This window comes from Bufo gargarizans, chromosome 2 (genome assembly GCF_014858855.1).
Source record: "Bufo gargarizans isolate SCDJY-AF-19 chromosome 2, ASM1485885v1, whole genome shotgun sequence".
Taxonomy (NCBI): domain Eukaryota; kingdom Metazoa; phylum Chordata; class Amphibia; order Anura; family Bufonidae; genus Bufo; species Bufo gargarizans.
The window spans coordinates 199,297,927-199,324,844 of NC_058081.1; the positions used below are offsets into that span (position 1 = coordinate 199,297,927).

General features: G+C 49.4%; 1 protein-coding gene across 2 annotated transcripts in view; it reads left to right on the forward strand.

Moving 5' to 3' along the window:
- Positions 1–26,492, forward strand: part of ZNF592 (zinc finger protein 592) — a 50,969-nt gene extending 24,477 nt beyond the window's left edge. For both annotated transcript variants that reach the window (XM_044279878.1, XM_044279879.1), the window contains exons 5-10: positions 1,270–1,446; positions 1,953–2,112; positions 18,981–19,247; positions 21,138–21,247; positions 24,362–24,509; positions 25,999–26,492. In XM_044279878.1, coding sequence (XP_044135813.1) covers positions 1,270–1,446; positions 1,953–2,112; positions 18,981–19,247; positions 21,138–21,247; positions 24,362–24,509; positions 25,999–26,448 — 1,312 coding nt within the window. In that variant the 3' untranslated portion in view covers positions 26,449–26,492. The remainder of the gene's footprint in view (positions 1–1,269; positions 1,447–1,952; positions 2,113–18,980; positions 19,248–21,137; positions 21,248–24,361; positions 24,510–25,998) is intronic.
- Positions 26,493–26,918: the final 426 nt, after the last annotated feature.

Below are 26,918 nucleotides of genomic sequence, written 5' to 3' on the forward strand. Positions count from 1 at the left end.
TGAAAGTAGCCTAACCCTTGATGAGTCCAAGAAAAGTACTGTGCTGCTGGGTAGAGGTACAAACAATAATATACTGTCAGCTTGGGTACAATTTGTAAAAACCAATCACACAAATGAAGTTATAAACCAGGGGTGCACTGTTCATAGAGTGAAAATGTCAGCCCAGTTACCGTAGCTCTCCTTCCCTAAATGCAGGTCCGGGGGAAGATTACGGTTTGCATTTTGTTATATTCCATGCCTTTTACAACCCTGTACTTTCTTGTCTACTGCCTCAGGCATGGATAAAATGGCCGTTCGCTTCTATATATTGCCCCATTTTGCTTATCTACGTGAGATGCATAAACCAATGTAAAACAGGTCTAGCGATTATAGAAGTGTGTGTGTGTGTATATATATTTATAGATAGATAGATAGAGCAGATTTTCTTTTTGCTCATGATACTGTGGCTTTTCACTACATGTTGAGAGTAATTTCTGGATAGCTACCGGTAATTAACCCAAATTAAAAACCATGATTCTCCCTCCTGAGTACAATTATAGACCATTATGGTGCTTAGTTACAGTGTATCGGGTCAATTTGATAGGGTAGACACTTTTTTTTCTGCAAGTAAGACACTAAATCAAGTTGCAAGTAGCTGTTACACATGAGGTCTGCTAACCTGTTTTGTAAGCCACTTCCACGGGGCATAATAGGAGCTCAGCCATAGATGGAAAGTCCTGTCTACTCAATACCAGGCAGCTGCTTCACTCGGTGTCTCCCCAGGAAACATGTGTATTGCCCTCATTAAAGGGGTTGTCTCACTTCAGCAAGTGGCATTTATCCTGTAGAGAAGGTTAATACAAGGCACTTACTAATGTATTAATTGTCCATATTGCTTCCTTTGATGGCTGGATTCATTTGTCCATCACATTATACACAGCTCGTTTCCATGGTTATCGTGCTTGCACACCATTGGAAAAAGAACAGGCCTATGCACACGCCTGTGGTCCCGGCCACCAGAGAAGCCAGCGTTTTTTCCTATAGTGTGCAAGTGCGGCCACCGCTGCTGGATTGCAGAGTGGTGGTAACCATGGATACGAGCAGTGTATGATGTGAGGGGAAAATGAATCCAGTCAGCCAAAGGAAGCAATATGGACAATCACAATACATTAGTAAGCGGCTTGTAAAGAGTCTATTTAAATGGCTACACTTTTAACTTAATTGTATAATTGTCATTGTAGCCTGGTTACTTGCCATATTCATCATCTCCTTTTTCTACTATTCTGCCAGGTGCATTCACTGCGGGGTGGTGTTTATGTCTCTGGGTCTGCTGAAAGTACATATCCAGGACAAACATTGTGAGGTGTTCCACAAGTGCTCCTTCTGCCCCATGGCCTTCAAGAGCACAGAAAGTACGGCTGCCCATATCACTGCCCAGCATCCCACCGCAAGCCACAAGAATGCACAGTAAGTGGCCTTCACAGCCCTCGATTCCATTAAGATATTTTCTACTCCAGCCAACATAATGGTGGTGTTTTTACTGAATATACATAATTATTCTAGTGGTTTGAGTTTTTTTATTTTATTGGCGTGTACCTTCCCTTCCTTTCCTGCACTCGCCAGTGATTGGCTGCAGCAGTGTATACGTCACCACTGCAGCCAAACAATATGTCACTGGCTGCCGCTGAGGAAGGTGACAGAGTAGCAGCATAGAAAGGGAACTTTTTCATTATTTTACCAGCCCCCTCCCATCGCTTTGTTAAAAAAAAATTGAGAAACCCATGTAATTATTTTTTTTAAAATAATAGTAAGGGTTACTGCAAGTTAGTAGCATATCTTGTATTTATGGGTATGGTATGATTTTGTAGGATGCAGGTAAAACCAGTATTTGTGAGATTAAGATCGAGAACCAGATTTACTACTCAAGAAATAGAACTTTTTTTTAGTTTGTTCCCGTATTCTCTGCACTGCAGGATTATCTATAAGTGTTCTTGTGAGACGGTCTTCAATAAGAAGAGACTTTTGCACCAGCATTTCTACCAGAATACAAACAGTCTGCTCGTCAGTGTCTTCAAGTGTCCAGAGTGTCAGCTGGCATACATGCAGAAGCAGTTACTGGTGCAGCATCTTAAGGTAAGTTCTGAGGTTGAGTAGCGAATCCCATCAAATATGAGATGAAGAATAGCCGTGCATGCAGCGCCATTCTTCCCATCAAAGCTCCATCATGCCCTGGTGGTATCCATCGTACAGCCGACCCGGCCGGAATAATCCGACTTGTGGTTTTGCAGTGGAAACTGAGACTGGCGCTAGGATTCCACCGCCATGGAATCTGCCCATGGATTAGCCTAATTAAATGGGACTAAACCACGTCTGGCTACCCGCCACAGTTTCCATGCGGAAACCACAGCAAGAATTGATATGTCAATTCTCTTTTATTTTTCACAGCGCATAGTAAAAAAAAAAATAGTAGCACAATTTACCATTCAAAACAATTGGAAGTGTATTGTAAACTTTTATGATGTGGATGTCACAGTGGAAACCACGCCAAAATCTGCAATTAAAAGCCCAGAGTGAACATGCCCCGTTAGCCAGAGCAGAGGGAGAGAAGAAGCAGCTCACGATGTGGCGGACTCCACGTGACCAAGCTCTTTTGGTAGACTGTTTATTTGATCGCCTTCCTCGTGATTCTAGATTGCAGGTTAGATGTGTGGCTGTATGGTATTCAGCAGTTGGATCTGTGCCAGTCAGCTGATCAGGAGGACAGAGTGGATTATGAGATGGAACAACCCCTTCAAATGCTGCGTAATACTAGAACTTCTTTATAGTGATGAGTCTCAGTGGCAAAATAAAGACATCAGCCAAGGAGATTTTTTTAGTGTAGTATAAGGACGTTTATATGCAGGAATACAAGCGTATCTTGCGTCAGATTCTTTATGAAAATGTCTGCCATGCTCCAATGAGTGCCTTGTTACAGAGCTATATTCTGCTAGAAACCATGGGGAGGAATCATCATGAGGGTAATAGTTGAAGTCACTTTTGCATCTGTGTTGGAGTACGTTGCACCTAATGCCGCACATTGTTTAATAAATGTGATGCATCTTTAAAGGGGTTTTCCTAGATGATGCTCAGGATAGGTCATCAGTATCTGATCGGTGGGGGTCTGACACCCTGGACCCCCGCCGATCAGCAGTTCGAGACGGCATAGAGCTCGCAGTAGTGCCACGTCCTTCTCGCATCTTTCCCTAGGCCAGTGACGACACGTTTATCGGTCACTTGGCCTAGGCGCAGCTCAGCCCCATAGAAGTGAATGGGGCTGAGGACGATACCAAGCACAACTGCAATACTGTGTATTGCACTGTGCTTGATGAGCGTGGAGATGGCCTATGCCTGAGGATAGGTCATCAGAATTCAAATCTCGGAAAACCCTTTTAAACTTTAACTTTATTGTCTAGAAATGCTGTGATAATAGTACTGGATGAAACTAATTAAAATGGCTAACCACTTACACTTGCCCAACCACTTTTCAAAATAGGAATCGATGATGTGCAAAATGTTGCACGAGTAACCCAAAATGTCGGAAAGCCCGATTCCTCGCCCAGTTTCCTTGGGGGACACAGAAGACCTTGGGTATAGCTCATCTCCCTAGGAGGCGTGACACTAAGTGTCAGTTTTTAGCTTAGTGTCCAAGGAGGCAAGACACTCCCTGCTCTGCAGGGCTGTTTTCTCCTTGTTTTAATTTTAGATTTTTACTTTTTTCTTTTCTTTTTGTTCCAGAACATCAGGGACAACAGAGACGCACTAGACCTCTCTGTTTCTCCCGGGGTCGAGCTGCGCCAGTGCCGGTCATCCGCACTGCTGCCTCCCCCACAGAAGGCAAGGTGGATCAGGGCAGCCCAGCTCCCCTACATCCCGCCAGCGCAAGGGTCGCCCGCACGCCAAGTCCCTCTTCCAGCGTCCTGCCACTACGGTGCCAGTAGCTGAAGGGGCGACCCTGCTGGAACGGACCGAGGGTGAAGACGGCTGTGGTGAGAGATTGGCTTCTCCAGCCCTACGTCCCCCCCCCCACCCCGGTCTCCTGCGTGCCTGACCCCCATACTGACAGGGCCTCTGGACCCTTTTGTCCCTGCTAGTCCTAGGCTGGCCCCTGGCTGCCACAGGGCGACATTCTGCTCCCTCTCCTCCCCTCCATAGGACATTGGCACCCTTCTCCCTGACAAGAAGAATGCCTGGGGAGCTGCAGAGGTTCGCACCTAGCTGCCCCTGACGTAGGGGTTATGCAGGCCTCCCACCCTCACAGACCCGGTCTCAGGGTCCCCCTCCCTCTTACCGGCCACTGCTTCAGGGCCAGAGGGCCCGCGCCTTGCTGCCCCTGACCCATCACGGGCACCGGTCCAAGGGCAAGGTGGTTGTGGCTGCCGGCCATATGGAGCGCTGTTCTAGGCCAAGGGCCCGCTCCAGGGGTGAAATGGCTGCCGGGTCATCGCTTCCGACAGCGGGTGGGCACCGCGGCCTACAAATGAGCGCTATGCCTCAACAGCCCCCGGCCGACCGTCGGAACATTCCGGTCGGCCGGGCGCCGCAAAATGTTGTTCCCCTCCTGGGCGACACTTCGCGGCAGCGATCCCACTCTATCCGGGTCCCCAGCTCTTCCGGCCCGCGGGGTGGGCACCCGCGGCCGGTATGTGCCGCTCCGTAGGCCCGGCCGGTACTTTAAATACTGTGCGGCCCCGGTCAGCCGGGCGCCGCTAAAAATTTAGACCCCGGCTTCACGGCCTGCTAGGCCGCAAAATTCGGGCCTCTGTTGGGGGGGGCTGGAACTTCTCCGGGCGCGAATCTTCCCGCCTGGAGGTTCCCCCGCCCCCAGAGGATCGCAGTGCCGCCCCCAGGCCGGATCCCTGTTAACCCCTTGGGTACAGGCCGGCTTCCGATGGGCCTGTGTGGCTTTCTGCCTCAGTGAGGCTGGGTTATAATAAATAAATTAAACAAAAAAAAAAAAAAAAAAAAAAAAATTAAATTATTTATTAATATGACTTGTGGGCTGCGCAGGACACTGCAGCCTCATCTCAGAGTGCTGCCTGTATACATGCCCCCCTTCCATAGGTGGCATGGTGTCGCGCTCCCCGGCTGCGGCGCTACCAGGGTCATTTCCCCTTCTAGGCGGTTTTTTTGCCCTCTCCGCGCTACGGCGCTGGTCAGTGCATGCGGCCTTTTCTGTAGGGTGCCTGCCATGTGCAGGACCCCCCTCCTGGCGGGATACTGCACTCTCCTTAACTGCGGGTTGGCCTTGTGCATGATCGCCCTTTCATTGGCGGCCTACTGCAGTTTCTCCGGATACGGTGCTGGCCATGTGCACGACCACCTTCCATAGGTGGAACACAGCAATTCGTTGCCGGCCATGTGCGTGACCCCTTCCATAGGCGGAACGCTACACTCTCACTGGATTCGTTGCCGATCATGTGCATGACCCCCTTCTTAGGCGGAATATTGCACTCTCATCGGATTCGGTGCTGGCCATGTGCACGACCCCCTTCCTTAGGCGGAACGCCGCACTGTCTCTGGATTCGCTGCCTGCCATAGGCATGACTCCCTTCTGTGGACGGCATTCGGCACTCTCACTGGATTCACTGCCAGCCATGTGCATGACCACCTTCCATAGGCGGTATGATGCACTCTCATTGGATTCACTGCCGGCCTTGGGCATGCCTCCTTCCCTGGTGGCGGCATACATACACTCCCTCGGTCGGTGGTTGTTCTCTCGCCGGTACGTTGTTGGCCAGGTGCATGAACCCTATGCATGGCGGGGTGCTTGCACTCTCTCTGGATCCGCTGCCGGCCATATGCATGACCCCTCTTCCGTGGGCGGTGTACGCACTCTCACTGGATTCGCTGCCGGCCATGGGCATGCCTCCTTTAGGTGACATACGCACATTTTCACCGGCTGCTCGCACTCTCCCTGAATGCGATGCTGGCCATGTGCATGGCCCCCCCCCCCACCCTTCGTGTTCTGGGCGGCATACTACACTCTCACCGGATACATTGCTGGCCTTGAGCATGGCCTTCTAACATGGGTGGAACGCTTGTGTTCCCATTGGATGCGGTGCTGGCCTTGTGCGTGACCACCCCTCATTCCATGGGCGGAATTTTGCACGCTCACGGGATTCAAGGCTGTCCTTGTATGTGCTGTGCTGGACTTGCTCATGTTCCCCCTTCATTGGTGGAGTAGTTGCACTCTCACAAAATTTCGGTGTTGGGTGAATTGTTGCACACTCACTTAATGCTAGGATAGCCCTGTGCATGACCCCCCTTTCACTAGGTGGACCTCCTGCGTTCCTGCTGGATACTGTGTGGCCATGTGCATGGCGCCCTTCTGGGCGAAGTAGGGTATGCCCTACTTCTCTGACGTAGTTACGACCTTGGGCATCACCCCCTTTTTGGGGCGGGCCCTTGCACTCTTGCTGACTGCAGTTTGCCAGGTACATGTCCCCCCCTTTCGAGGAGGTCAGTTTGCGTTCTATCGCATACCTTACTAGTCTTGTGCATAACTCCTTTTCAGTTGCACTTCCGTAGATACTGTGGGACTCTGTGGCTGGCCTTCTTCGCTGAGTGATATTTTTGCAGTGAGCGGACGTTCTTGTGCGTTGTTTGGGCCGTGTATGCCTTCTCGTCCCGTAGGTGGGTTAGCCTTCTCACTGCTTACGGGGCTACTCGTACGTATGCCTCCTTTCCCCCTGCGACATACTTTTTCTCTTGGGAGACGGTGTTTGCAGCAAGCCTTGCACTATTCTCTAAGGAGATCATTCTGTCCACCTGTGTGAGCCTAAGGTGTTGTCCAATAAGCAACAGATGAATACCTTATATTTAAGTAGACGGGCTCTGCTGCTTGCTACTGCACCGAGCTGGGTGGTACTCACTCATTTCGTTGGCCCTTCCGCCCGGGGAGTGTTCGTGGTTCCTAGATACGTACCCATTCGTCCTTCCGCGGCATTGTTTCCCTGCGCTAGTGGTCACATGGTCGAGAGTGCTGTCTGCAGCGCCCTTCGCATTTTATGTTGGCTCTGGCAGGACTACGGTCCCCTCGCCTAGTACCTTTTCCTCCTCTTCGGGTGCAGTGTGGTATGATTCTTTCCGGTTGGCGCCCTCGGTGCTTCAGTCTGATCTGCTACCAGGTTCGGGCTGCTCTTCTTGGGAAGGTCACCCAACTTCTCTTGGGTGCTCGCCTACCCAGGTCCGGAGGACCTCCGCCTTGAGTTCTTCAGGGTATTCAAGGCGGTGGACCGGGTGTCTCAGTGTAGCGGTGTGCTGCTTTTGAGCTGTTCTATGGCTTCTCTGTTGCCCACTCCTATGCCGGCCTCTGTCTCGACCGCCTTTTCTCGCCGGTCGGTTTGGCTCCCACTCGGTACAGATCACTCCGATGTGGCTTCTGTTCCGGCCGCGCTTCAGAGGCTGTTCCTTCACTGCCCTTCCCTCGGGGGAGAGCGTGGTTGTTCATGTGGATGGTACTGGTGTTCCCTTTGAGTCCCCCTTGTCCACACTGGTTGTACTAGCTGTGTACCTAGTTACCGGGTCTACGGCGTTCTGTCCTCCCGCTGGGTGCAGATTGCGTTTTTTGTTTTTTTGTTTTCAATTCTAGGCAATGTTTCTGCTATGGACTTACCTTCTCGGTAGCTTGGGAGGACTGCCTTTTGCCAAGATTGTCTTCAGATCTCCCACACCGGGACTGTAGTCCGTCTTCCGGTGGTGACTGCATCGGCTTGGGTTTTAGCCTGTCTTGTCCTGGCATCTGGCGGTTGCTGGACGGACCCTTCGGTTCCTGTCCGTTTGTCCTTCTGCTCCCCCACTCAGGGTGGATCCGGGACAACTTGCTCGGGGGCCGGCGGGACCAGTTCTACCGACCGTTCTACCCGTGTTACTGGTCTGCGCCTGATCATTGGGTTTTCACCCTCTTGCCCAGGCGACTCTAGTGGGCTCGCTAGTGTTCGCTCCTGGCCGTGTTTCGTCCAGGATCTGTTGGAGGACTTAGGTTTTTACCTGGGGTTCTGTGGGAAGCTGGGCGTTCCCCCGCTCTTCCTTTCTCTCTCCATGGTTCTGTTTTTCTCCAGTCCGGCCTGGAACTGGGACTGGGACTCTGTCGCTTGAAGTATCAGGTGTCAGCGCTGCCCTTCTTCTTTCAGCGTTCCCCGGCCCTCTGGGCCTGTCTGGACCTTCTTCCGTGGAGCGGCTCTTGGGTTCCTTTGTGCTGCCCTCCGGTACCGCCCTGGGACCTACATACTGGGCTCTTGGCGCTCCAATCTTTCGCTTGGAGCCGTTACAGTGGTTCTCTCTACTCCTTCTGTCCTGTACGGTTGTGTTTCTGTAGCCATCGTGTCTCTGGCGGGTGCCTGAGTGGCGGCCCTTCTTGTTCCGAGCCTTTTGTCTTTCCCCAGGACAGGGCTGTTCTCCATTCCGTCTCTTCCTTCCTTCTGAAGGTGGTGTTTGTCTTTCATTTCGTCGAGGCAGTCGTCCTCCCCTTCCCACCCCCGGGAACGGACACTTCACCGGTTTGGACGTTGTTTGGACCTTGCAGTTTTTTACTTGGAGATCTCCGACTCTTGTCTACGTTCGGCCTCTTGGGTTCCAGGAGGTCCGCGCGAAAGGGTTGACGGCATCCAGGGTGGCTTTCCTCCTCTTTCTCAGAGTGGCTATTGCTGTGGTTGCCGCACCAAGGGCAGGGTTCTGCTTTTGGTGTCACCGTTCATTTCACCAGAGCTGTCGGTTCCTCCTGGGTCAGAGGCATTAGGCTTCGGCCATGCATTTGTGCAAGGCGGTCACTTCTTCCTTGCACACCTTACCAGGTTCTACAGGGTGCGTACTCGGGCTTCAGCGTCTGCTGCCTTGGGCCGCCTGGTCTGCAGGCGGCGGTTTCTTGATGCCTTCGGGTGCTTCGCCTTGGTGCTGTGGTCCCTCCCCTCTTGGACTGCTATTGAACGTCCCAAGGTCTTCTGTGTCCCCCAAGGAAACTGGGCGAGGAAACGAGATTTTTGTATAACTTACCAGTAAAATCTCTTTCTCGCTCTTTCCTTGGGGGACACAGCACCCACCCATTCTTTGTTCTTCTCTGCACGGTTTCCGGGTTTGTTTTACCCGTTGGGTAGTTGGCTTGTTGGTTCCACTTTTGGACTTTGCCTTGTTTTCACTACTTGGACACGCAACTGACAGTCTCTCTCTCCAGGCTGAGGGTATAGCTGTGGAGGAGGGGCTAACAGTTCTTACTTAGTGTCACGCCTCCTAGGGAGATGAGCTATACCCAAGGTCTTCTGTGTCCCCCAAGGAAAGAGCGAGAAAGAGATTTTACTGGTAAGTTATACAAAAATCTCATTTTTTGCGATTTTGTTGATGCCAGAATTGTGGTGTGCAGGGTGTGATAAATGCCACAAGTAAATAACCCTTTAGCACATTGCCGTCCAGAGCACTTTCTCTGAAAGCCTACACAGAATAGGAAGAGCGGTGGAGATTTGTGCACAGCCGCTTTGAGCAACCTGCAGACAACTTTCTTTGAGCCCCTTATAGCCTTACTTCATGTAATACATACATTTTTGGCGTCAATCCATCTATTCTTACAGACTGCCATGTGACGATGTGCTACAAAGCAGTTTTACCCGCATTGCACTGATTTTCAGACAGGGTCGACTTCATCCATCTTCCTTACCATGTATCTGCTCTAAAGCAGAGTCCGAAGAGGGAATCACCCAGACTATTAGTGTAGAGAGGGAGGGAGGTGAACTCATGGCAGAATCTGCCGGCCGAGCGGTAGGTAGTATTATTGTGTCCGCACCAGGGACAGGAAATTGCAAGCATGGTGTCGCAGAGATTAGCACTACGCGCTGGGGTCCTGGTTTCTAGTCTGACCAAGGCAACATCTGCATGGAGTTTGTATGTTCTCCCCGTGTTTCTGTTGGTTTCCTCCCACACTCCAAAAACCTAGTGGTAGGTTAATTCTGCATTTAGATTGTGAGACCCTATTGGGACAGTTGTACCATCACACGCCAAACAATGGAACTGAGAGAAGACTGGCACAACATGGTTATATGTATAGATGCTCCAGAAGTCACTAAAACAGAAATGTCTGGTAAGTTGACAGGTCCTTCTTAAAGGAGATTCTGGGAATACATGATTTCTAACTGCTGCTGGCAGCCCTCCTCTCCTACTGAAGGGATCATACTTGTCTGCTCTCCACTGGTCCATTTCTCCATACAGACTCCTTCTTTGCTCCCGCAGTTTGCTTTCTTCCTCCCCGGCATGGGCATTGTCATCTGATCCTCTTCAGTCAGCCTTTGGTGACGTTTCTCTGAAGCCAGCGGTTGGCTGAAGAGGACCAGGTGACCATACCCATTCCAAGGAGGAAAAAAACAAAGCCCGGGAGAAAAGATGGAGACCGAGGAGCCAGCGTGGAGGACTGGACCAGTGGGGAGCAGGTAAGTATGATCCTTTCGGCAGGGGAGCCAGGCTGCCAGCACCTGCTAGAAATTATGGTGGTCCTCCTATTAAAGGGGTTGTCTCACTTCAGCAAATTGCATTTATCATGTAGAGAAAGTTAATACAAGGCACTTACTAATGTATTGTTGTTATCCATATTGCTTTCTTTGCTGGCTTTTCCTTCACATTAGGCACTGCTCGTTTCCATGGTTACGACCACCCTGAAATCCAGCAGCAGTGGCAGTGCTTGCAAACTACAGGAAAAAGTGCAGACCTCTGGTGGTCAGGGCCGTGGGAGTATACATAGGCTGGTGCTCTTTCCTTATAGTGTAGAAGCACGGCCACCGCAGCTGGATTGCAGGGTGGTTGTAACCATGGAAACAATACGTCTATAATGTGATGGAAAAATAAATCCAGCCAGTAAAAGAGGCAATATGGGTAATAACAATACATTAGTAAGTGCCTTGTATTAAAGTTCTCTACATGTTAAATGCTATTTGCTGAAGTGAGACAACCCCTTTAAGGCCGGACTTTTTAGACGACTGTCTTAATAAACCCCTGTGCTGGCGGTGGAGCTGCTGAAGTTCTGAAGAGGTGTCGGCCTCTACATATCTTCGGTGTATCCGCCGCCTGTCTAAATCTACGCCAGCTTCCTAGCTGCCTTAAATGTAGACCATTTTCTCAGCCTAAAACAGGCGTAGAAAACCTGCCCACGCCACAACCCCTTTTTCTCGCCCATTTTCCTTGGGGGACACAGACCTTGGGTATAGCTCAGCTCCCTAGGAGGCGTGACACTAAGTAAAACTGTTAAGCCCCTCCTCCATCAGCTATACCCTCAGCCTGGAGATAGAGGCTACCAGTTTTAGCTTAGTGTCCAAGGAGGCAAGACACTCCCTGCTACTGCAGGGCTGTTTTCTCCTTGTTATTTTTACTTTTTCTTCTAATTTTGTTATTTTATTTTTTCCTAGGGATACCAGAGACGCATTAGACCTCTCTGCTCTCCCGGGGTTGAGCTGCGCCAGTGCCAACTTATCTGCACTGCTGCCTCCCCCACAGAAGCAATAGGAGGATCTGGGCAGCAATGACTCCCCTACATCCCGCCAGCTAGGGGGTCGCCCGCACGCCAAGCCCCTCTTCCAGCTTCCTGCCACTGCGGTGCCAGTGGCTGAAGGGGCGACCCTGCTGGAAAGGACTGAGGGTGAAGACGTCGCACGGTGAGATGGCTATTCCAGCCCATACCCCGTCCCCATCTGCAGCATCTACCCCTCTGGGTAAGGGGGGCACCCGTGGTCGCTCATTCTGAGCGCTCATCTGCAGGACAATGCAGCACAGCAGCATCCTCAGCACCCCCACGCCGTTCCCCCCCCACGCTGCTATCTTTCTCCCCCCCCTCCCCCTCATTCAGGGCTGACTCCATTTTTCTCTTCTCTCTCTCCCCCTTCCTGCCGAGAACGGGGGGCGGGGCTTAGCGGTCCCGGTAGGGGGCGGGGCTTACGCGCGCGTCATTTTGGGGGCGGAGCTATGTTCTCCTTCACAGGAGACATTTCAAGCGCTGGAGGGGGCGGAGCTTGTTCCCCGTGCTTTCTGCTGAGGTTTCCCGCGCTTCCTCACTCCTGACAGGAAGCTGGGACACGGTGGGGGACTCTAACCTCCTGTGTACATCGCTCGGCTTCTGTGGGCGCTCTCTGCTGCTCACTGCTGTTCACTGCTTCTCTGCTGCTGCTGATCTGGGCCATCTCCTGACGTTCTTCTGAGGCACTGGTAGGACAGTTAACCCTCTCCTAACCCTCCTGGTCATAGCTGCTATAACCCTTTGTGGTCTCTATATTAGAGTACAACCACACTTCAGCATGTCAGATCCCACAGGTGCCCCCAAACCCTGGTACCATGCCTGTACCGCCTGTAAGGAACTTTTTCCGCGTGGGCAATCTGAGCCGCATTGCCTTGCATGTCAGGCCCCGGTGCAGGGCCCGCTTCCCGCTGCGCCCCCCGGTGCCTCTGAACCCCCTGACTGGGCTAGGTCTCTGTCTCAGGCGGTGGAAAGCCTTACACACGTAGTGGGCCGTCTCGTGGATAGACCGCCTCTCCCGCAGGCTGCCACAATCCCTGTCGCACCCGCTGGGACTACCGTTTCTGCCGCCCCCACTGGTTCCCTGCCTCGCAGCGAATCTTCCAGGGCCCGGCATACTCAGAAACGTTCAAGGGTTGAGCGCACATCTTCTCCAGATGCTTCGCTCTCTCCGCCATGCGTGCGAGCTCAGTCAAGTCTATCCTCTCAAAGGGATACGCTTTCTGAGGGAGAACTGGCGGATTCGGACGTGGACATGGACTCAGAGCTTCCGTCCAAATTGGCGTCCGCGGTGGGGCATCTTGTCACTAGCATCCGTGATACCTTTCAGCTACACGATGACCCCCCCAGCTCTGAACAGGCCGGCGTGTCCTTTCTCCGCCCCAAACAGGCCTCCAAGGTTTTTCCCATACTCGCTGATTTTTCTTCTGTGGTATCCAAGGCTTGGACTCGGCCTAACGTCCGCTTTATTACACCCAAAAAGCTGGACATTTGTTATCCCTTTCCAGCGGATTCTGTGACCACGTGGACATCCCCGCCTAAGGTTGATCCTCCCGTGGCTCGCCTGTCCAAAAGCACTACTATTCCTGTACAGGACGGATCTTCCCTCCAGTCTGTTGAGGACCGTCGTACGGAATCCCTCTCCAAGGCCATATTTACTGCCTCTGGTTCGGCCCTTAGACCGGTCTTTGCCTCCGCCTGGGTTGGCAAAGCGGTCTCTGAATGGGGTTTGCAACTGGAACGGGAGTTAGGGTCGGACGTCCCTGTTCAGGACCTCCGTTCCTTAGCCCAACTAATTGTTCAGGCCGGAAAATTCGTCTGTGAGGCCTCCCTTGATGCGGGTGCCCTCATTGCCCGTTCCTCTGCCCTGGCAGTTTCTGTCAGGAGGGAACTCTGGCTGAAGGTTTGGGCGGCGGACGCCGCTTCCAAACGCTCTTTGGCCGGCCTACCATTCACGGGTTCCCGCCTGTTCGGAACCCGTCTGGACGAACTTATATCAGAGGCCACGGGTGGGAAGAGTACTCTCCTCCCCCAGTCCAGGCCAATGGGCGCCCCCCGTGGTCGCGCTGGTTCGTCCCGTTTTCGGTCCTTTCGCAAGCCCACCGGGTCTAGACCCGCGGCCAGTTCTTCTTCCTCTGGCCCAGCCCAGGATAGACGCAAGAAGCCGTTTTTTCGGACGCAACCTACCTGGCGCAAGTCCCAGCCTGCACGGGCTCCCACAGGCCAGCAGCCCTCTGCCTGAAGGTGCGCCCCCACCCACCCGGGTGGGGGGCCGCCTTCTCCTATTCAGGAACGTATGGCGGGCCCACATCTCAGACGCATGGGCGCTCGAGATTGTATCTTGCGGATACAAAATCGAATTTGCGTCCATTCCGCCAGACCGTTTCTTCCGATCCCGTCCTCCGCGAGATCCCGTACGAGTGGCCGCCTTCTTCGCGGCCATTCACTCTCTAATGGACAAGGGTGTCGTCGCCCCCGTGCCTCCGACGGAAAGGTTCAGGGGGTTCTACTCGAACCTCTTTGTGGTTCCCAAGAAGGAAGGCTCAGTGCGTCCGATCTTGGACCTAAAACGCCTGAACCGTTTTCTCCGACTGCAGAGATTCCGGATGGAGTCTCTCAGGTCCGCAGTGGCCTCCCTGGAAAGAGGGGATTTCATGGCCTCAATCGACATTCAGGATGCATACCTCCACGTTCCGGTTGCTCCATGTCATCACCGCTTCCTGCGCTTCGCGGTGGGGGACGATCACTTCCAATTCGTCGCCCTTCCCTTTGGTCTGGCGACGGCTCCTCGAGTGTTCACCAAGGTCCTGGCCCCTGTCTTGGCCCTTCTACGTTCAAGAAGTGTTTTTCTTCTCCCATACTTGGACGACATCCTGGTCAAGGCACCCTCCTTCTCTCAGACATCCCGCAGTGTGGAACTCACTCTGGAGACCCTGACGCGGTTCGGTTGGATTATCAACCACCCCAAATCTTCCCTTACCCCCTCCAGACGGCTGATCTTCCTGGGGATGCTCCTGGATACAGAGTTGGCGGAGGTCCGCCTTCCGTCGGACAAGCGTCTGGCCCTTCGCGGGTCGGTTCGCAGTCTCCTCCGTCATCACCGCCCTTCCCTCAGATCCAGCATGCGGTTGTTGGGAAAGATGGTTGCCTGTTTCGAAGCGGTGCCGTTCGCACAATTCCGATCCCGCACCTTTCAGAGGGCAATTCTGTCGGCCTGGGACAAATCACCGAGGAGTCTGGACAGGACCTTTCTTCTGCCTCCCCTGGCTCGGGCTTCCCTCGGCTGGTGGTTGCATATCCCTCTAAGGGGGAAGTCCTTCCTTCCACTGAACTGGCTGGTGATTACCACAGATGCCAGCTTACGGGGGTGGGGGGGGGGTTTTCCCTCCCCGGTCCGTCCAGGGCGTTTGGTCTCTATCGGAGTCCAGACTTCCAATCAATATTCTGGAACTGTGGGCGATTCTTCTGTCCCTCAGACACTGGACCCATCTGCTGAGGGGCCACCCTGTTCGGATCCAATCGGACAATGCCACGGCTGTGGCATACATAAACCATCAGGGAGGCACTCGCAGCGCTGCAGCGATGCAAGAGGTGACCCTCATTCTCCTCTGGGCGGAGACGCACGTGCCGGCCTTATCTGCGATTTACATCCCGGGGGTGGACAACTGGGCGGCGGATTTCCTCAGCCGGTCCACCATCGACCCGGGAGAATGGTCCCTGCACCCAGAGGTGTTCGAAGCCCTTTGTCTTCGCTGGGGTCGCCCCGACGTGGACCTCATGGCCTCCAAATTCAACCACAAGGTCCCCCTATACCTGGCCAGGGCACGGGACCCGAAGGCATACGGCGCCGACGCGCTCGTCCTTCCGTGGCGCGAATTCTCCCTTCTGTACGTCTTTCCTCCTTTTCCCCTCCTGCCACGGGTTCTTCGGAGGATCGCGGCAGAGGGCGTCCCCGCGATTCTAATCGCCCCGGATTGGCCCCGCCGGTCTTGGTACGCCGACCTAATGTTGCTGTTGGCAGACGCACCGTGGCCACTGCCCTCCAGGGAAGACCTTCTCTCTCAGGGACCGATCTTCCACGAGCATTTAGGCTCGCTACGTTTGACGGCGTGGCTATTGAGACCGCCGTCTTAACGCGACGGGGTTTCTCCGCGGACGTAGTCCGCACCATGATCCGGGCTCGTAAGCCCGTATCCTCTAGGATCTACTATCGGGTTTGGAGATCCTATCTGGGGTTCTGTGAGTCCCGGAGCATCCCACCTCTCCGGTTTTCTCTTCCCACAATCCTGTCCTTCCTCCAGTCGGGTCTGGACCTGGGGCTGTGCCTCAGTTCTCTGAAGGGTCAGATTTCGGCGCTGTCTATTCTTCTCCAGCGTCCCCTGGCCCCTCTAGGGCCAATTAAGACCTTTTTACAAGGGGTGGCTCACTCTGTTCCGCCGTGCCGCCCTCCAGTTCCTTCCTGGGACCTGAATGTGGTGCTCTCGTCGCTCCAATCAGCCCCCTTCGAGCCTTTACGGGAGGTCTCCCTTCGCCTTCTGTCCTGCAAGGTCATCTTTCTTGTGGCCGTCACGTCTCTCCGACGGGTGTCGGAGTTAGCGGCTCTTTCTTGCTCCGAACCTTTCCTGATCTTCCACCAGGATAAGGTTGTGCTTCGGCCTGTCCCGACTTTCCTGCCAAAGGTGGTCTCCGCCTTTCACATCAATGAGGACATCGTCCTTCCGTCGCTCTGTCCCTCTCCTTCCCACCCCAGAGAACGGGAACTGCACCGTCTGGATGTGGTCAGGGCGTTGAGGATTTACTTGGAGGTCACCGGGTCCTTTCGGCGCACGGACTCCCTGTTTGTGGTTCCGGAGGGTTCGCGCAAAGGGTTGGCGGTCTCCAAGGTGGCTATTGCCCGTTTCATTAAACTGGCGGTGTCTGAGGCTTATCGAGCCAAGGGCAGACCTCCGCCTTTCGGCGTCACTGCTCATTCCACCAGAGCAGTCGGAGCTTCCTGGGCGCAGAGGCATCGGGCCTCGGCTGAACAGTTGTGCAAAGCAGCCACTTGGTCCTCTCTGCACACTTTCACAAAGTTCTATAGGGTGCATACGCATGCATCAGCGGATGCTGCTTTGGGCCGCCTGGTTTTGCAGGCAGCGGTTTCCTGATGCTCTGGTGGTGTTCCGCCTTGGGTTTGTGGTCCCTCCCTTCTTGGACTGCTCTTGAACGTCCCAAGGTCTGTGTCCCCCAAGGAAAATGGGCGAGAAAAGGAGATTTTTGTATAACTTACCAGTTAAATCTCTTTCTCGCTCTTCCTTGGGGGACACAGCACCCACCCTTCTGTGTTTGGTTACAGGGTTATGGTCTGGCGCCCCGTTGGGTTGCTGGCTGGTTGTTTCCGTTATTGGTTGTTATCCTTTCACTACTTGGACACGCAACTGGTAGCCTCTATCTCCAGGCTGAGGGTATAGCTGATGGAGGAGGGGCTTAACAGTTTTACTTAGTGTCACGCCTCCTAGGGAGCTGAGCTATACCCAAGGTCTGTGTCCCCCAAGGAAGAGCGAGAAAGAGATTTAACTGGTAAGTTATACAAAAATCTCCTTTTTAGACCTGGCGTGAAGGGAAAAATTTGCAGATTGAGGCGCAAATAACCACTTTAGGGACTAACCTGATCACCATAAACAGTGGGGACTCCTCCAGTTCCCCAGATTGCATTGCAGAGCAGGGCCACAAAGATCAGCAAGCAGAAAGAAGATGATGATAGTGCCCTAGTTCCAGGAAGTACTCCCATATGGGTTTTGCTGGGAGTATTTCTTTAAAGTGTTTTCTCCTGGTAGACATTTACATATATCACTGTGATATGCCATAATGATTGCTGGTACTGATAGCCTTAGAACTGATAAAAAACAAAAAAAGATAGCATATCTTATGATGTAAAAAACCTTTAGAGGGAAAAGTGATGGAGTGTTAAAGTCAGTGGCAAACTGCATGCAATAGGAAATCTGTGAATTTCATCCTCTCCGCTGTAAAAGATGAGATCCGCAACATGAATTGACATGCTGCAGACTTTAAATCTGTACCACAAGTCAATTTATGCTGCAATCTCATCCACTTTGCTGGTTCTGTACAACGCTTCAGATGATTCTCAGAAATCTGCAGAGGCAAATCCACGGCATTTCAGTCACGTGGATGCATCCTAACGGTGAACTCCCAGTGGCCTTAGGCCTCTTGCACACGACTGTATGGCTTTTTCAGTATTTTGCGGTCCGCAAGAAATACGGATGACGTCCGTATCCATTCCGTTTTCTACGGAGCAGCTGGCCCCTGGTAGAACAGTACTATCCCTGTCCATTATGCAGACAATAAGGCCCCATTCACACGTCCCCAATTTCGTTCCGCATTTTGCGGAACGGAATTGAGTACCCATTCTTTTCTATGGGGCTGCACGATGTGTGGCCTGGCTCCGGAAATGCGGACCCGCACTTCTGGGTCCGCCTTTCCGTTCCCGAAAAAAATAGAACATGTCCTATTCTAGGCATATTCTATTAGTGCCGGCGATGTGCGGTCCGCAAAATGCGGAACGCACATTGCCGGTGTCCGTGTTTTTCCTTCTGGAATTAACCTACCACTAGGTTTTTCCTTTTCTTTTTTTGTGGATCCATTGAAATGAATGGTTCCATATACGGTCTATAAACGGAACGGAAATGGAAGAAAAAAACCTTTGTGTGCAAGAGGCCTTAGGGTACTTTCACACTTGCGTTTTTCTTTTCCGGCATAGAGTTCCGTCACAGGGGCTCTATACCGGAAAAGTACTGATCAGTTTTATCCCCATGCATTCTGAATGGAGAGTAATCCGTTCAGTTTGCATCAGGATGTCTTCAGTTCAGTCGTTTTGACTGATCAAGCAAAAGAGAAAACCGTAGCATGCTATGGTTTTCTCTCCAGGCAAGTCTTCAGTTTTTTTCGCCGAACGCCAGATCCGGCATTTTTTCCCATAGGAATGTATTAGCGCCGGATCCGGTATTCCGAATGCCGGATCCGTCGTTCCGGCATGCGCATGCGCAGATCGGTAAAAATGTACAAGACGGATCCGTCCTTGCAATGCATTTGTGAGACGGATCCGCATCCGGATCCGTCTCACAAATGCTTTCAGTCAGTTGCGGATCCGGCGGCCAGTTCCATCGACGGAACTGCCCGCCGGATCACACTGCCGCAAGTGTGAAAGTAGCCTTAGGGAAATGTATTCTTCCGTCTGCCATTCTTTACTGAAAATGGGAATGGAGGTGAGAAAGGAAGTTTGGCAGTGATGACCTTGGGATTGATCCACATTGATGGATGGGACGATGGCTTTTCCAAATGGCAGTGTGAGCACAATCTTAATGTGGCATGCTAATGAAGCTATCCTAGAGAATTCATAACACATTATTTTTACTGGATGCATCGAAATAATTAATATTTCATAAACTGGTGTTTTTTTGTTTTTTTTTCTCTTGTGGTGTAGGGTGTCCATGGCCTTCCTAAAAACCAAGAAGGTTCCTCAAACACTCAGAAAAAGTCAGATACCACTTCAGAAAAAAATGAGGACTCCACTGCAGCATCAAAATCATCTGGCAGAGGCGAGGGCACTTCCTCTACCAACAAAAGAGACAGCGAGTCTTCAGAGTCACATCACAAGCAGAAACTATCTGGCTACACATGTGGAGAGTGCTCCGAGTGGATCCTGGACAGGGAGACATATGTCTTCCACATGAAGAAAAGTCATGGCAGGGTAAGTTTATAGGAAGTTGTTCTGCATACTCCTAACTAACTGTAGTCTATCCTTTCATTAAAAAAAAGGTTAACTTTTTATTTTATTTTATTTTTTTAAACCCCCCTTCAGTCATTGTGTAGTATGGCTAAGGGGCTGGGATTACTCACCATTATTTACCGGTGCTTTGGCATATATCCTCAGTTCCCATATTTCAGTTCGTCCGCATTATAAGTGTGCACCGCAGCAATGCTGATAACTGTAGAACGCCGTCTTTTACAGCTTCTGTAAAAACACAGTACCCGCACAATGAGGGAGCCTGGAAGAAAGGAATATAGATATTTAACCCCTTAATGCAAAATTATGTAAACACGTTATTTGCATTAAAGGGATGTATGGAGCGGGCTCATAAACTGAGCCTGCTCCATACTTGACTGGTGCTGGCTGTATTATATAGCAGACACCTGCCTGCAGTGACCAGGATTGAAGATGACCTCAGTCCAAGTAATTTAACCCCTCAGAGGCATCTGAAGTGTTAGAGGGAGGGGCTACATTTGTCTTTCCATCGGAGCCCTCACAGTGACATTGCGGGCCTCTGATCAGTTGCTGTGCAGCCTGCGGCCTTGTGAAGGCTCCAAGGCCTGGAATAGCAGACTGCTTTTTAAAGGGAAACTAAACCCTGAAAAAGCACAAATGCATTTAATCCATTTTTGGCTACAGAACGGCTTGGTGAATGTGCCTGACGTCACCGCACAGACTGAACAGGAGGTTCAGGAGAGGGGAAGGGCTTATAGAGGTGCGGGGCTGGATAGAGCATGACTTGTTGTAACTGGAATACCTCTAAGTTCTATTATACCCATTGGGTGTGGTCCACTATGACAGTGGTGGTCCTCAGACCAGAAAGATTGTGTTCCCCTACTTTTAAATACTTTTTTTTATAGGTTAGTTTGAAATGTAGCCTACTTTTTACTGAAAATGCCTGCAGGTAAATCCACACTGTGTTTTGCAGGAAAGAGCAGAGTGTTGAAAGAAACAAACAAAAGCACTGTACTCTCCCCTGGGGCATCTATGGCTCCATCTCCTGGTCCCCTGCCAATCTCTGCACAGCCCAGCTTCCTGCAGTGTCTCCTGTGACTGCTGGGGTGGTTTTTCTTTTGTTTGTTTTTTAAACTTTACAGAAATGTATTTTGTTCTTTTTTTGCCCAGGACTTGCGTATTTTGCTGCAGAAGCTCAGTGCAGAAATTTTATGAATCATGTTGTTGCTGCTGCTGTATTTCACAGTAGATTTTTCCACCTGCATGAAAATCCATGCGTGAACAAGATCTTAGGCTACCTGCACACGTTGCATATTTGTATGCAGAAAATCCACATGAAATCTGCACCAAAACTGCATTAAAAAACGCACATGAATCCGCACTGTTTATCATAGTTTTCGATGTAGAGTTTGGGGGTCATTTATGACCATGTATACGCCACTTTTGTGTCTTGCGTTTAGAATTGTCCCAGGATGCGCCGAAGTTATGTAGAGACCGGCACTTTTACATAACTTTGGCAACCCAGCGCATAGGCTTATTAAGACCGGCATCTGAAACGCTGGTCTTGATAAATATGCCCCGTTTGAGTTTATGTTGATAACCCCCATTGAAGTCTATGAGGAAAACCACTATATATAAAGTGCGGGAATCACACAAACAAATGACGAGCTGCAGATTTTAAAAACCGCATGGCAGGTCAATTTCCGTACGTAAAAAATATGCAAAGTATATATGAGATTTGGCAAATATCACTTTGCTGGTACTGAATTACACTGCGGTTTTAGGAGTATTTCTGGCTAGTAAATGACCCCCTTTGTTTGAGTAGAATTACATTTTCAGATTACTTGATTCACCCTGATATATGCTTTTCTATAGAGCATGAAGCGGTACCCATGCCGGCAATGTGAGCGTTCCTTTAACTCTACAACCAGCTTACGACGACATGCTAGAAACAACCACGATACAAAAAAGGAGTACGCCTGTTGGTAAGGTTGTAAATTACATTTCCATAATGGTGGCAGAAATTACTCATCCAATGGTTTGTGTTAATGAATTATTTGTTAAAGTAGTTGACGGCTTTGTACCTTAATTTCAGTAAAGCAATGTACACTGGTACCTGTTACACCACGGCTCCGGGATGGGGGAGACTCTGTGCAGGCTAAGATAGTATAATTATTTATCAGATACTTATTCCGTTGCATGCTAATGTAAGGCATTAAGCAAATTTCAGTACAAAGCAGCCAACCCTTTTATAGATCAGTGTTTCCCCAACCAGCGTGCCTCCAGCTGTTGCAAAACTACACTTCCCAGCATGCTCGCACAGCCAAAGGCTGTCCAGGCATGCTGGGAGTTTTAGTTTTGCAACAGCTGGAGGCATGCTGGTTGGGAAACACTGTTATAGATGAATTCACACATGGTGGATATGCTGTGGATTTATTATCTCGATTTGTAGGCAGAAAATCCACAGCGTATTACAGCAACAAAATGCTGCGGAATAAATGAGCATGGAAATTGTTATAGTCATTGATCTCTGGCTTTAAAGGGGTTTTGTCATCAGACATTGGTGGCATGTTATTAGGATATGCCAACAATGTCAGATAAGTTCAGCTCCCACCATTGGGTCCTACTGGGTACCTACTTCTAGATTGGGGCCCCCATAGTGAACTAGAGCAAGCTACACCAGAGTGGTCATAGTAAGCCTGCTTGGCTACTTTTGGAGGTTTGTAAAATTGAATGGAGGGTGGCTGCACTTGCGTGGTTCGCTACGGAAGCCTCATTCTAGATGTAGTTGCTGGTTCCGAGGTGGGACCTGCACTTGCAGAAAAATACATCCTCTTCTCCACTGGCTACTGTTTTTAATCATAGCTGAATACAGAAGATATGTTTTATGGAAGTGCTGGCAAAGTGGATGTGTTTTTCTGCAAGTTCTCTAGAAAAATGTTCCCGTTCCAGGATTGTCTCCATGCACTCAGGTTTCCAGTTTGAGGACAAACAGACTGAGGTGAGCTGACAATCAGTGTTTCTCTTGGGACTCGCACTTATCTGATATTGGTGCCATATCCTAGCGATATGCCACCAATGACTCAAATGAGACAACCCCTATAATTGATCTTTCAGTCCATACGTCGTTGTGCCTCTATTAAGAAGAGAATTGGAATATGCAGTGATCCCTCAAGATACAATGGCCTCAGGATACAATATTGTCAACTTATGGTGGCCCAGGATGGACCATTATAAGTTGAAACTAGACTCAAAATGGCTATTTCACTGATAAAACACCTGTATTGACTGTCTAGTATCTCCTCTGTGGTACTTAATGTTATGTACTGCCCCTGTCTGTGCCAGGATAAGGTGCCCCTTTGGAGACCAGTTGAGCGGTGACTCTATTTTATTTTTCTCATACATGTATGTACTATGCAAGACCCTGAAGAAGTTCCTGCCCATCTATTGCTGTCTGTTTTACATGATGACTTTCTTTATCTTGGTCATCTGCTTATTTTATTTTTTTTAAACTTTGCATCACTAATCTTGGGATAACAATTTTGGGCTTTGGAACCAATTACTTCTGTACAGCCCAGGTACCAGTAGATGTCGCCTGTTGGACTATGGGTCCATAGGGTACAGAGTATTATCTAAACTTGCATTTGGGGAGACAGGAGTGGAAAAATATCACTAGTTTGTGGGTTCTACTAATTAGGAATAGTGCCATCTGTTTTGCTCTCAGCTCTGTTTGCTACCCCCTCTCAAGAAGCATAAAGTGGTGACACACATGCTGACTTCAGCAGTCTGTCACTTATGTGGATTTATATAGCAGTTTTTGAGAACATCTTAGTCTACTTTCACACTGGCGTTTTGGCTTTCCGTTTGTGAGATCCGTTCAGGGCTCCTAAATGCGGTCCAAAACGGATCAGTTTTGCCCTTAATGCATTCTGAATGGAAAAGGATCCGCTCAGAATGCATCAGTTTGCCTCCGTTTTGCTTTGGAGACGAACACCTAAACGCTGCTTGCAGTGTTTTGGTCTCTGTCTGACAAAACTGAGCCAAACAGATACACAATGTAAGTCAATGGGGACGGATCTGTTTTCTCTAACACAATCTGGCACAATAGTAAACAGATCCGTCCCCTATTGACTTTCAATGGTGTTCAATACGGATCCGTTTTGGCAATGTTACAGATAATACAAACGGATGCATGCGGTTGTATTATCTGAACGGATGCGTTTGTGCAGATCCATGATGGATCCGCACCAAATGCGAGTGTGAAAGTAGCCTTAGGCCGAATGCACACGGCCGTGAGCGGTCCGTGGAACCACGGGCTGGATTCCTGCTGAGAGCAGGAGCGCACAGCGTCATTGGTTGCTGTATTGCCGCAGTACGGTAGTGCACTGGTGTAGATCATACCAGTGTATTACTGTATTGTGGTGGCAGCAGGAAGCGCCCAGCGTCATAGCAACCAATGACGCTGTGCGCTTCTGCTCTCAGCAGGAATTCAGTCCGTGGTTCCATGGACCGCTCACGGCCGTGTGCATCCGGCCTTGAACTGTGCAGTACACTGCTAGGAGGGATCCTGATTACCTTCATCATATGCATGTCCCCTAGCCGTAGGTTGACTGATTTCTGCCTATTAGAATAGAATCAGAAGAATCGGTAGCCGAAGGACAGGGGAACGGACATATCATGAATATCATCAGATTCCTTGCTTGCCATGTGTTGCAAAGTTTAAGATGTAAGTTTTCAAAAACTGCTGCATTTCTGATTATTTCTTTTAAATCAGTTTACATTTTATTGAAATAAAGATTATCACATGAACAATAAAAAGGAGTTCGTAGTTTTTGTACAGTTGAAAACAAGTACAAAATAATGCAAAGATAACGGTGTACGCAGACACCATAGTCAAATTTCTGATTATTTCTGACACTTTTTTCATGAACTAGTGGTTGTGAAGTATTCATTTTTGCTAATATTTCAATGTTATAATGTTCAAAGGGTTAAGAAAGCTAAAGAGAAAATTTGGGACTAGAGAAGTGGTTTTGAAATGTGGATTCCTCAGCTGTTCGGAATAAATGACAGATATCATGTCATAATTATGTTTATTTCAGCTATTGTGCGGAGAAGCCTACTTTTGCCAAGCCGTCCATGTTAGCCAATCACATCATTTTAATGCACGGCATAAAAAACCCTGAACTTACTCAGCTACCCTCTTCAAAAACAACAAGTTTACCTGCAGGCAGTGGAGCTGCAGAGAAGGTACTATTTTTTAATTATTATTTATTTATTTATTTTTGAAAATCAAGTTACAAGATAATTGTTTTAAGGGGATGTTGTTATTGATGGCTTATCCTCAGGATAGGTCATCAATACGATATTACCGGGGGTCCGACTCTCAGATTACTTACGCCACTCAGATTAATTTAGACATGTGGATGGTGTGATCCACCGATCTTCTGTGGATGTAGGCTTGCTTAAATTCTTTGGTCTCTTCAGGTAATCCAAATCAGACTCAATGTTGAGATCATAGTTCTGTGGGGGCCATATCATCACTTCCAGGACTTCTTGTTCTTCTTTACGTTAAAGATGGTTCTTAATGACATTGGCTGTATGTTTGGGTTCGTAGTCCTGCTGCAAAATAAATTGAACCTCCCTGATGGTACTGTATGATATGTATCTTCCTTTATTTCTTATAATTGAGGACACCATTAATCCTGCCCAAATACCCACCTCCATTTGCTGAAATGCAACCCCAAATTTGGAAGGCACCTCCACCGTGCTTCTGTTGCCTGCAGACACTCATGATTGTACTATTGTCCAGCCCTTTGGAGAACAAACTGCCTTCTGTTACAGCCAAATATTTCAAATTTTTCTTATCTCCAGTTCCTATGTTTTTGGTCATAATTGAGTCTCTTGGCCTTGTATCTCACTAAGCTGGGGGGGGGGGGGGGGCAGAAAATGGCAGCAGGTGTTTTGGACTGATGAGTCATAATCTAAAATATTTGGCGGCAACAGATGGCAGTTTGTTTGCTGAAGGACTGGAGATCGGTACGATAATGTGTGCTGAGCAAGCCTACATCTCCACAAGATCTGTAGTTACTTCTCCGAGATGTTTGGAACAACCTCCTTGCCAAGTTCCTTCAAAAACTGTGTTCAAGTGTACCTAGAAGAACTGATGCTGTTTTGCAGGTAAACATTTTGTTAATTGACAAAAGTAAACTATTAACACTTCTATTTTTGAAATCATTCCTACTTTGCAGCATTTTTTCCACACCTGCCTAAATGTTTGCACAGTTCTGCACATACTCAAACTTCTAATTTACTAGTAAATAGTCATTATTAAACCTTGGGTGAAAGCTCTTGTAATTAATGTTGAGCTTCATCCAAAGTCGCTGCGTTCAAACCTTCGGAATAATACTGTACAGAGATCCGTCTCCGCACAGTATTAGGATGTATGGGCTCCAATGAGCCGAAGTCAGTTATCCGTGAAGTCAAGCGTGACTTCGTTGAATAACTTCAGTAGTTGATTTTTAAAGTGGAAAATCACTTTAAAGCTTGAAACTGAACCCTGCTTCGGTTCCGAGGTACTTACATTCTAATACTGTACGGAGACAGATTATTCCAAAGTTTGGAACAAAGCGACTTTGGATGAAGCATCATAAGCTCTCGTCGCTTGACCCTACTTATAATGTAGAATGGGAAGCAAAAAATTATTTTTGACTACTGAAACTTTGTTTCTGCTCGCTAGACTTCTGGTCCAAAGAAAGCTGTCAAAAAGGAACTTGAGAACTCAAATGCAAATGATGAGCCACATGCTAAGAAGTTGAAAGCAGCGTATAAATGTGCAAAGTGTGGCTTTACTGCAAACAGCAGTGAAGAATTTTTAGAGCATATACCACAGCATAAAAGTGACAACTCAACGTGCCAGTGTGTGCACTGCGGCCTGTGTTACACCTCCCAAATATCACTCAACAGACACCTCTTTATTGTGCACAAGGTCAAGGAAGAAGAGGAGGAGGAGGACAGGCAAGCAAGTCCTCACTCAAGAAAGCAGGTTTTAAGTTCAAAGTCTGAGCAGTCGTGGGAGTGTGCCCAATGTGATTTAACCTTCGATCTTCAGAGTGCGCATGCTGCTCATGTACGGACTCACAAAGAGAGCCCCAATAGCAGACAGAAAACCGGACCCCCTAAATCCTAATAAACATTGGACTTCGAAAGAACATGTGTGAAAGAAAAGCATATGTTAATGACTAAAAAGAGAGAAAATTAAAACTATTTTTACTGAGAAACTGAGAGGGATGTTCATTAAATTAAAATTAATAGTAATTAAGAGTTAAGGTACTGTATTTGTTTATGTGGACTGTTAAGCGTTCATCTAGGACACCTTTGCCCTATTGCACGGACCGGCAAAGCCCAGCAATATGAGGGGGACGGCAGAACGACCAAAAGGGAAAGTGAGAAATGTAAGTTTTCTTTCCAGTTCTTTGACAGAGCGTCTGCTCATCTGTATTCCAGTATCGCAGTATTCATCATCCGTTTAGACCCAGTCTGACTTGCGCGTTTTTTATTTTTATTTTTTACATTTTTGTCCTTCCCCATTGTGATCAGATTTTATCCACTTAAATGATGCAGCGTTTTCTATTTGGGTGTGTGCATTTCCGAAAAAAA